At 35.3% G+C, this 12,212-nt stretch overlaps 2 protein-coding genes across 7 annotated transcripts in view; both read right to left on the bottom strand.

The window, feature by feature from the left end:
• Nucleotides 1-26: 26 nt before the first annotated feature.
• Nucleotides 27-7,697, bottom strand: LOC110828225 (uncharacterized). The gene is made up of 5 exons (XM_022060745.2): nt 7,467-7,697; nt 6,409-6,491; nt 5,535-5,601; nt 4,979-5,152; nt 27-4,531 (listed from the first exon to the last, which is right to left on the bottom strand). Exons 1-5 carry the CDS (start codon nt 7,570-7,572, stop codon nt 4,323-4,325), a joined length of 639 nt encoding a protein of 212 aa, XP_021916437.1. The 5' UTR covers nt 7,573-7,697; the 3' UTR covers nt 27-4,322.
• A 2,190-nt stretch (nt 7,698-9,887) lies between these two features.
• The window catches only part of LOC110828224 (ras association domain-containing protein 1), a 39,746-nt gene continuing 37,421 nt past the window's right edge, over nt 9,888-12,212 (bottom strand). For all 6 annotated transcript variants that reach the window (XM_022060741.2, XM_087356114.1, XM_022060744.2 and 3 more), the window contains 2 exons: nt 11,638-11,756; nt 9,888-11,377 (listed from right to left, as the gene is read on the bottom strand). In XM_022060741.2, coding sequence (XP_021916433.2) covers nt 11,174-11,377; nt 11,638-11,756 — 323 coding nt within the window. In that variant the 3' untranslated portion in view covers nt 9,888-11,173. The remainder of the gene's footprint in view (nt 11,378-11,637; nt 11,757-12,212) is intronic.

A 12,212-nucleotide genomic window follows, 5' to 3' on the forward strand; every position in this document is an offset into this window, starting at 1 on the left:
ATAATGAAGAAACTTAACTCTGACAATCAATTGCAGAAATACTTTATTTATAACATTAATTGTTAACCTTTCAATGCTGTATGGGATTTAAATTTTATAATTATAACAAAGTCCTCTAGTAATTGGTAATACCATCACAAAAGCATAAAACTGTGGACCAAACATATAACTAACTAACTAGATGGCTTACCGAACCCAAAGGCCTCCACCGGACCCTGTCCTGGGAAACAAAATCCAGTTTCCTTCAACTCCTATCTCCCATAGATCCCGCCTGAGATTATCCTCCCATCTACGTCTAGGTCTCCCCAGCGGTCTCTTCCCTTCAGGTTTCCCAACCAGTACCCGGTGCACACCTCTTGTCACATCCATGCGCGCTACATGCCCAGCCCATCTCATTCTTCTCGATTTAATCACCCTGACAATACTCGGGGAGGAGTACAGATTTTTAAGTTCATCATTATGCAGTTTTCTCCATGCCCCATCATATTCTCTCCTAGGCCCAAATATCCTCCTCAACACCTTATTCTCAAACACCTGCAATCTGTGTTCCTTCCTCTGAGTGAGAGACCATGTTTCACACCCATACAAAACAACAGGTAAGATTGGTATTGTTTTGTACACTTTAATTTTCAGGTTCTTAGAAATCAGATGGGAAGACAAAATATTTTGAACTGAGAAGTAGCAAGCATTTCCAGAATTTAATCTCCTCCTAACTTCCTCATGAGTGTCATTTTCATTTGTTATTGCTGTTCCCAGATATTTGAACTTTGTAACCCTTTCAAAGGACTTATTAGCTACCCTAAGATAATTTTGCCTGCCTGTCTTCTGATGACGAGATACTAACATGTACTTAGTTTTTTCTGAATTTACTTCTAGCCCCTCCTGTCTACTAGCCTCTAGTAAAACTTCTGCATTCCTCTTTATTGTATTCATATCATCCCCCAATAAATTAACATCATCAGCATATGCCAATAGCTGATGTGTCCCGTTCAATTGCAAACCCTCCTGCCTATCTTGGACTTTCCTGATAGCATATTCTAGCGCAAAGTTAAAGAGCAAGGGAGACAAATCATCTCCTTGTTTTAGACCGTTCTTGATGAAGAATGTCTCAGATAAATATTTACCTACTCGAATTTTGCTACAGGTTTCATTTAAGCACATTTTTATTAGACTCACTAGCTTATTTGGTATACCAAATTCAATAAGAATATTATATAACACTTCTCTCTTCACAGAGTCATAGGTTTTTTTGAAATCTATAAATAATTGATGTATGGTCCCACCAAACATATGAAATAGTAAATGCCTCTGAGAATCAGATGATTTCATTGATCTATGTACAACAACTAGCCATACATGAATCATAACCCTACATTTTACTCTTTGAAGTATTATAACAAAAATAACCATTAAAATTATGTGACTACAAGAGATTAAATGGAAGTTATAGCTGTGCTTTATTTGCTGTGTATAATGGATATGAACATGTGAAAAAACAACAGGCATCCTATGTACATTGGATGACACTGAAGGGTAAAACAATTAAAAATTTTCTGCAAGTTTAAACTTTATCAGCTGCACACAATGGCTTATGGGCAGTCCAAATGGCCATGTGTCACTGCAGCATTCTGCTAAACCTTTAAACCCTGGATTTATAGTCCAGTTAGCAGCCCCATCATATGGGCCTTTAAATCCTGTATTCTATTATACAGGTTAACACATCTGATGCCATTATGACCATAGTGGGTCTGTAATATTCCTGTCATAAGGAGACAACTTATGGGATGAAAATTGATTAACAATGAAAGTTTTGAAAAAAATGTATATATGTAAACCACTGATTTGGGATGATTACTTTGTTGGAACTTAAATATAAGTTTACTGTGATAACTGTAAGCAGCAATGCCTATTAGCGTGCACGTGTGTGTGTGTGTATGTGTGTGTGTGCATGCATGCATGCACTTGCATCCATGCATATATATATATATATATATATATATATATATATATATATACACACACACACACACACACACACACACACACACATACATAATCCACATAATCTATTCTACCAACCAATGTGCTCAGTCAGTATTGGGAACAAGGAGCCAATTTATATTCTTATGGCTGTTTTGAAGTGGTACATCAACTGTTGCAATCATCCTGTGCTTGTGTAGTTTTTATATATATATAGAACCATGCAACTTAAGTTATTTTGTTATACTGTTTTAAAACTGTAATAAACCATATTTTTCAAATATATATTGTATAAACAAAATTATACTGGTATCTCAGACTTTGAAATGTAATTCTGGAATGTTTTACATTTGGTATGATAATCTATTATTCATGTAATTACTGTAAAACACCCGAAGAAAAAATGTAAATAACAGTAATATATAAATTAACATTATGAAACTAGTGGTATATAATACATACATAATTACATATATGAATACTGATATTTTAAAGCCACCTGTCCAGATCTCAGTCTGATACATTCTACACATTCCTGCACACGGTCAAAATACTTGGAAACCAGGCTGTATTACAGGTCGTGATAGCACAATTAATGTTCACAACTATGTAGGAATGGGTTACGTGCACAAATGTGAATGCATGGGGCTGCCAGATCTTCTGGTTCAGAATATTATTTGCTGTGGACAGGACTGTCTGACCTGAAGATTCTTTCCTACTTAAATTAATCTACATAATCCTGAGTCATGGTGCCAAAACCCAGAAGGACATCATCAACATCCTCACAGCCATTAAAACTTCAAATTTCATATCAGTCCAGTTTACATTCTCACATAATATAACTTTATGAAACGATTTAAGGCTTAACATGTTGAAATTTCATATAACACACAAGAAAAACTATAAACATGGGATAATATACAAATATATATTTATGTACACAATGTAGTTGGCAACCCTATAAATGCAAGATAACCATAATGTTAACTGCAAACAATGGGCAGTGTCCAAAGAAAATTATCTCATAATAACACTAAACTACTAAAACTAACCACTTAAGCAGTGATTCCAACATAATTATTTTAAAAGTAATCATCTCAAATAGTGGAATGAATGTCATGAAGTGCAATTTTTGTGTGTAAAAGTACAGCCACCAAAATGTTATTATTACTGCTTGGATGCAGAGTTTTAAGTAAATTATTGCAATCTTAAGAAGTGCCTCATGAAGAAATGTTTAGTGAATTTTAAAATTTTCTCACAGATACCATCCTTTCACTTACCTGAGTGATAGGATTACGATGTTTGTTGTTGATCAAAACAGTGTTTGGCTGATGGGATAGAACTGTGTTCCATGGAATTTTGTGTGGTGTAGACTAAGAAAAACAAAGAGAGTCCTCAATCAAGACAGCCACCCTCTGGTTCAAGACTCAAACCCAAGACTCCATGAATAAGAAGAAGAAGTGATAACCACCATGACACATCACCTTGATGGTGGAGGCAGCAAGGACCTCTGAAACGTTGGTGAACTTCTACCAGACTACACGGCACAACAATCTTCATAGTCACTGCCGTGAAAAACTCAAATCCTACATATTCAAGATTTTGTTTGACCTATTACAAAACTGTTATGAATATATGTCTAATCTATTTTATCTGAAGATTTGTGAAGGAAATTACAAACATGAATAGAGAGAAAAGAATGAACTATCAAAACAAATACATTTCAACACATACTGTGAAATACTTCTTAAAGTAGTGCAATCTCAATTAGAACAATGACTAGGCTACAGTCTTGACAACCAGAGTTTGATTCCCAGCAGGAGAAAGAATTTTTCCCTTAGTTACTGTGTCTGGGACCCACCTAGCCTTCCATCCAGTGGGAACTGGGAGTTCTTTCCCTGGGGCAAAGTGGACTGAAGCTGATTACTAATCTCCATCTAGTGCTGATGTCAAGAAATAGTGGAGCTATACCTCCATTCCCCCGCACAGTGTGGTGCTTAGTTAAGCATGAGGGACAAATTTACTTTACCAGTCTAATTAAAAATGGGGGGGGGGGGGGGGGGGGAATCACTGCAATCACAAATGTCATCAAGACCTACTGCAGTACAACTGTGTGTTGGTATAAGTTTGTTAATAGCTTACATGTTTTGATGTGAATATGTTACTCAAAAGGACATGACACCAAATGGTTCTTAGCTACAATAAAAGGCAACTTACCTCTGTTTTTATACAACAATTATATCCATAATTTAAAAAAAAGTATCCTGTATCATAGAAGTGATTAAAAGAACAGTTTAATAAAACAGTAAAAATCACTGGGATTCAACTCTGAGAACAGTTTCTTATGTGTAATATTTAAATATTAACCAGATAACTGTAGTCCCAAGAAGTGGCAGGTGAGGGCCAACATGACTCCCCATATTGCAACCATCATAGTCACAAGTAAGGATGCAGCCTGTCATTGTATAGTCCTGATAGCGAAACACTCCACATTGGGTGTCCATTGTCTTCATGACACAGGCACGAATCACCATCAGTTCCCACGTGTCCACTGTAATGTAGTCAAGATACAGTAGAACCTAGATGAAATTTAGCTGAACAAAATGCATCCATGGCATGAGAGCTGCTCGACTGTTATACCGGAAAGACTCACTCAAATAAATATTATTATATCATTATTGGCTATAGTTCTGAAAAACTACTATTTTACTCTTTGTCAGCAGTTAAATCATTTAATCTTAGTCCTGTCTCCATTTTTGGATGAGAACATTGTGTCATATTGGACTGCTTGGGTAACGCTTCAGAGAATGTGACTCTCCTTTGAGGCAAACTGACTAAACAGTGGCCTAATGTCAATATTTATAGTTCCTTGCTACAGAATAGTGGAAAAACCACCACAACACTGCTAAGTCCACCCAACAATGGTAAAAAAATTAGGTACAAACCATTGTGAAAGCCTGAAGACTTGTCCTCATTAGACATTAAAGGGTTAACTTACCATTCTTTCCCACAATTTTGATGCAGAAGTTAGCTGGGAATGTGCCTATGTGGCCCTGTTTAGGTACCATGCATTTTTCAGTGTATGTCGACATAGCGGGATTGTACGGGTCTTCACAGTTCACATCACTTCCATTATATGAGGAACATGTGTAGCAGTTTACGGCTTGAGAACCTGCAGATTTAAAGTTCAGTCACCTTAAACTGTAGTCATGACATCTTTATTTTAAAGAGTAAATCGGTGACCTAAATTATACAGAGTTACTAATAATGGCAATTCTTATCTTGAGCCAATTCAAATTCAGTCTACTTCACATCCCCATCACCTAGAACTTTTTAAGATCCATTTTTAATTCTTAATGTTATATGCAATCTGTTTCTTGCTTTTTCAAATAACTAATGCTTCCCAACGGAGCTACATGCATACCCATTCTAACATCCTTGATTTAAGTTACCCAACATTTATATACTGTACAAATTACAAAGGTCCTTGGACATCTTCCATTCTTCACAGAATTAACAACAACAAATATATATATAAAACGTTTAACCATCACCTTGCAAATGAAGTATGCCAAGAAGTACCAGAAGAAATATATATCCCAGCATTTTCCTCTTCTGTATCTATAAGAGAGGAACATTTGATACAAATGTTCTGAACACGCAGAATGGATGGAAGAAACAAGAAATGATTTTGCAGTTACAGTAGGAGTAAATCTCTTGGAAAGCACCAACTTCAGAGACCAAGATGAGTGGATGACTAAAAGAATGCTGTGACGATATGAACTACGTATATCACGATCATGACTTTGCTGTTATCAGTGCTGAACAGCAGGATTCTGTTACCACAGCTTTTGTAAAAAAACACTGCCTGACTCATAAGAACAGCAAGATACACATACTTTCCAACCTTTTCTAGGGAGTCTTGACCCATTTGACAATTTAAATGCATATTTCAGACTTTGGCACAACATTTAAATATAAATGCAATAAATACAACTTCAGAATTTCAACATCAAAAACAAAAGCAACAGGAATGTGTGGCAATGCCATCACAAGGCTAAAAGTTGTGAACCACTGAGCACATATTTAACAAGTATTTGAGGAACAGAAAGATTCTGAAACTCTAATATTGCTTCGTTACAAGCGAAAGAAAACTTCAACCCTAACCAAAACGATCCTTTTCATCATAAAATTACTTAGGCCGAAAGAAAAGGTCGTGACGTTTATAACCACTTCCAATGGGGACATAAATTGGGTTGGAATAAGCTAAATTTTTGTTTTATGCGTATTCATATATCGCTCGGTTGTTTATTGCGGGCATTGGGGGAGGGGGGAGCGCATACATCAATCTTGATCTTCCCCTCAAACAGAACACATAGGCCTGCACTCCTCTCTACCTAATACATCAAATGTAGTGGCTGAACTTACGTAATTGGTTGGCGTAGGTAGCGCGAATATCAACCACTCAATAAGAATGAACACAGGATATTTTCTATGAAAGTGGGCCTGGTCTGAAACATTTAAAAACAAGGCAATACACACGGCGTTTCCACTTCACAATCGTGCTTTTTTGAAAACAACTTGACGCATGCTCCTTACCAACAGAACCTACGGACAATACCGAACTGAACTGGATGCTGTGCACAGATTATGTACCTCCTCGGCAAGGATTGCGTGAACGAAAGGGGCGCTTTCAATCCAAGAACCTTTTTCCATAGATTGATGTCGGTTGGAATATTTATGTAGTTTTTTTTTAAATTAAGGACGCTGTCAGTAGCTCAGATTATATAGCGTCGAATGATAGGGTATACAAGGAGTTGGAAAGGGTATGGAAAGAAGCGGTTTGGCGTAACCTGCATGTCAGAAAAGACTGAAGAAACTTCGAAATACCTGTCAGAATAGCCGACATTTGACCCCGAATACTAACCAGAGGCGCTAACCACTTTGCTGCTACCTTCAGCGAGCTAGATATGAAACTCGTATGGGGATACTTAACTATTGCTCAATCCACACAGTAAATACACAGTATACACCCCCCCCCCCCCCAGGTCTGATTACATTCAGAGCAGTACAAAATATAAGCAAATAAATAATCTAAAGCTGTTCAAGCCTTTGTGAGTCAGCATTTTGGGGACATACTAAATCAATATTTTAATCAGTCTCGCTGACAACCGATGGGAAAAACCGACCAACTTCTGTGCATACTATTATTTTATATTCTTATCCCCTAACCCATAAACAAAACTGTTACTGCTTTCTAAGTGTTTGTGCTCTAATTTGGACAAAGAATACTTAAAAAGCCCACCTTTGTATGTATGTCTATTGCATTTAAAAAAACAGTGGGCCCACAGATCATTGCTATTTTATTGTATTATTCATATTGTTATAGCCATTCCTACTCTCATTCTTATTGATTTTGTTATAGCTATTCAACAATTACTTCAGATCACATTAATGCAACAATGCCCTAATATATAATTAGGTACCTTGTATGATTGTGGTATTTGTTACTCCTTTGGTTGCTGGTGTCAATCTCCCATGATGTGGTACTTTTAGAAAGACAATGTACTCCAAAAGAGAGCACCTTTCCATTGTCTCTTGTGCACACAAAGATTAGATGACACCTTTACCCAATACCAGTAGAAATACTGAACACTAAAACATATGATTTCAACTGGTAAATTATTCATCACTGGATTATTTATGTTTTGATGTTGGTCTGAAATACATCTCCCCACAAACTCCCACACCCTTGCCAATATCCTTTTCATTAACTTCCCTTATTTAGTATGTTTATATACATTGTAGGTCTAATTGATTACACCTGTGTGGAATTACCAGCAACTTGGTGAGATACAACGGAAAGTATCCAAGTGCTCTCAGATTTTGGCAGAACTGATCCAAAGGAGAAGATAAAAAGTCTGCAAATCTATCAACTGTCAGAAGGAAGGAAGAATTGCTGCACCATCGAAGTAGCGCATTATTGCATTACAGTAGACTCCCAACTATCAGGGTTGGTTGCGAAAACTTCAGGTTCTTAGCGACAATTGACTTATGATAATAAGTTGAATAATGTCAATGTTGTTTATTCCTTTCTTTTTAAATGTTCCAACTTTTAAAACAGATTTTTCTAAATTAATTTATAATTTTCATTTCAACCAGATATACCCCAGTTAATCTGCTCCCGGGTAATCAGGAGTCTATTGCACACTTATTTATAAAAGTGGCAATATAGCCGACTGCAAGAATTATCAAGGAATATCACTCATATAAATTACACAGTTGGGTAAGAATATGAATTGTTGCATTGTATATAGTCTTGCAGTGGTCTACTAACATTCTGGAAGAACATACTTCCTCCCATCTTCAGAATATAAATGGCTGTGGTTAGGATGTTGATAAATGATATAGTGATAGATAGAGGACTGGGTCAGACAGCGCTGGATGATTGGCCAATAAGAGCCATGACAGAGGGAGACGAGTTGGAGATGGAACATCAATGACACAGTGTTGTTCTGTTGCTTAACTAACCCATAAATAAAGGAAACAGAAATACTTGGTAAATCCATCCTGCAATCAAAGCAAAAGAATGATGAAAGTTAGATGCTGGTAACTTACATTATGCAAATGAGTATAACAATAACAAACCAATATTATTTGTAGCACTGGGAGTCTATGCAGAAGGAAAATGGGTTTCGTAAGTTTTGGCCAGAACTCCTTGTTGCGGAGTACGCTCTTAATATCAGTAAGTAAATAAAAAATTGCTGCATTATATGATGGAGTTTTCTATCCTTCAGACATCGAAATGCATGTAATAGGATGATAATGTAATATGTGGTAAACAGTTTTAATGCTACAAGCAACATAAAAAATTATCTGAAAGGGGAAGATAAGAGGAATATAGGAGAGGGAGGAAACGATATGACAACTGGGAACAGAACCAAATTTGCCAGTTCTGCAGACTGAAGATGAAATAAAGTTCCAATTGTCTCTCAGTAACAAGGAAAATTACCCTCATTATACCGCTAAATTCATAAAATAAAAGATTTTTATCTTCAAGAAGGCTAAATTTATTGAGCTTTTGGTTCTTTCCTATAACTTGTATAAGCAATATTATATTATTGCTTCTGAAGTCAGGTTTCACTGAAAACTCAGACAAATGCTAAACTTTTTAAAATCTAGCAATGATGAGTCCAAGGAATTACTCATGATCAAAAAATTGACAACAGTTCACTTACGGAGAAGTTTTCCTTTCTAGTTTGTCATTTAACAACAGAGAACATGTAAAGTCATCCATTTAAAACCGTTTCTAAAGGGAACATTTTATTAGGCAATATTCAAGGCACTAGCCTAATTTGTGCACTACTTACTCATCAGCTATCAAGGCCAATGGACAACAATGTGAGACTTAAGAGTATAATTAATTATGGCATATTTTAAAATACAATTACTTAATGATAACCTTCAAAATAAAAAAGTGCCTTTCAAGTACTTTAGACCTTTAAACTTACCTTTCAAATTTATACAGAAACAGAAATGAAATATTGCTTTTAGAACAGCACTGAGGGTCTTTAAGTTACAGCATTGGCCCATATTCAAGAATGACCTACCTTGTATTTCTGTTATTTATGCCACTACATAAAATCATGCATGCCAATGCTGTAAGATTGGGTCTTAGATGTGGTACAACACAGTATTTCCTTCAGAAACCCATTGCATGGTGCAGGCATGCTCAGCTGAAACAATGACACAAAATATTCTCTCATAAAACTACTAGTAATTTAACACAGTGCTCTTGATTTTATGACTTGAAACCACGATAAGAATGCACAATAGGAACTTTTAGTACTTGACACCAATGGGGGAAAAAAGTCAACATTGATTATAGATTAATCTGTTCAACAGCATTGTATATCTGAGGGAAAAAGCCTTCACAACATCCCATTTAATGTAACTCCATATAGATAACATGATTCACTAAATAGATTAACAATGTACAAATGTCTACATTCCCTAAAAAAATAATACTTTTTTACAAACAAGAAGGACCAGTATACATTCATCTCACATACAAAACAATGAAAATGTCAAAACTATTCACAGTGAGTTAGAGGATCTGAAACAAAAAACAACAAATCCATTCGCTTCATTTCATCTCACTAATTTTGGATTGTGAATAATCAGGGAAGGAATTTTCCTGTTATTTTCTGGTTATTCACATAATCTGGTTTATCTCTTAAAGTATGCAAATTGTATGAAACCTTGACACAATTACAACAAGCAAAATAAATTGTTACAACAATGGACAACCACAAATGGTCACACAAACCAATAAAATTTACACATAAACGTAACTTATAGTGAATTTTAAGGCCTAGTTCTACAAGAAATAAAAATAAATTTGATATCACATGGTTAAAACTGGATTTTGTATGTAAATAAGAATTTAAATCATACCATCTATTCAAATTTTAGGAAGTATCACGATTGACAACAGTTTTGTTATTAATGAGTCATCTTACTAAACTATATCTGGTTTTCAACAAGAATTTATCAACAATGGAAGCTAACAAAATAAAACCCAATTAAATTTTTTCTAACTACTCTCCCTTCACAAACAGTGACTCAAAGATATAAAAGCATTGGGAAATTATATTACATCCAAATGAACTTCACTAACCTGAAGAAACAAAATCTAAGTGATGTAAACAAACATACATGTTATACGTGAGCAAAGGAAAAAGGATTACTACATACACTGGAAGAACACAAATTATCAACAGGTGCTTCAAAATTTCCAAGACGTGCGCACTTTTAAATAAAAGTCGCGTTTCTCCAAACACAGTAACAATAATAAAGTACCCAGTCTTTTAGCCTTTGAGTGTGCAATACAAATTACATGAACAGCACAAATTATGTTCTCCTAATATATATATAAAATTTCTTCTTATGTGAAAAGTTTCCACATATAACACAGTATAATAATATTGGTCATTACATCTTAGTCATATCAAAATAATAAAATGTTGACATTTGCTGACTTTGTACCCTTGCCTACACTTTGCTAAAAATACTAAAATTTTCTCACTATTGTTACATTGCTTGTCAGCTATTGTGTTTGTAGGTACATTTACCTACTTTGTAGATAACAGCCTAGAAGAAAATCCTATTGCAAAAGTATTTCAGCCTATGTTCAAGAGCCCCCACTTCCTTCCCCAACCCCTTGAACCTTTGAGACCCGGTGCCGCTGTTGTACTGACTGCAGTCTATCCATTGCTTCCTGAATTTTACTTCCCAAAAACTGATATTTCTTTCGCACAATATTCTTGTACTCCTCTTCTTCCCGGTCCAGGATGCGCAAAAAGTTGTTCAGTTCTGGCAGAGTAAATGCTTCCCACTGAAATAACAATATGAAGGAATCCACTGCAATTACTTGAAATAAAAAAATAACAGACCTACATAATTCTACAAGAACTTTCAACATTATGTGGAAGTAAAATATGTTAGCAAGTTGTGGTCTATGCAGTCACAGTTCAGTACTTTTAAAATTTGGTGAATGTTTTTTGCTATCATTTACAATCCATAAAATGTTGTTATGAATGTATGTAGCAAGCAGTTCTTGAGGAAAAAAAGGGTAAAATTCTGCAAAACTATTACCAATATGTCACCAGTTTCATTTTCCTGAAGGACAAACATCTTGTTGCAATTTTCTTCTCTACTCCATCGAAGTGCAAGAACAAGTGGCTTTTCACTTTCAGCGATTCGACGCATTTTGACTGAAAAATAACAGAAAAAATATTAGTCTATTCTTGGAACTAAACAAATTTAATCTCACTTCTACTGTTTCCATGACAAATTATTTAGCAATCAGTTTCAGATATCAAACAACTGCATAATAAGTTCTCTTTAAGAAGTATCTTAATCAAAATGATAAATGACAAGGGGCCAAATGTAAGTTATCTTGTTTGCAAATGTTATGATATTTCTATAATGTTTACTTCTGCATTACATTATTAATTAACATTTCTGTGCTCAGTCTTTAATAAAGAGTCAAAAATTCCCAGCATCTTTACAACACTTTGACAAGATTCCCATCATTAATAACTGGATCCTGAATTAATTTGGACTTTTTCAGTACTAAATTTCACAGAGTACTTTTAGAGATAAGAAAACATGTAAACAGATGGAAGGATGAAACCTTCAATTTTCACACACTCTTTACTAGAGTGAAG

This window comes from Zootermopsis nevadensis, unplaced genomic scaffold (assembly GCF_977971745.1).
Source record: "Zootermopsis nevadensis isolate Lab colony 2312 unplaced genomic scaffold, Znev_1.0 Znev_ptg000025l, whole genome shotgun sequence".
Taxonomy (NCBI): domain Eukaryota; kingdom Metazoa; phylum Arthropoda; class Insecta; order Blattodea; family Termopsidae; genus Zootermopsis; species Zootermopsis nevadensis.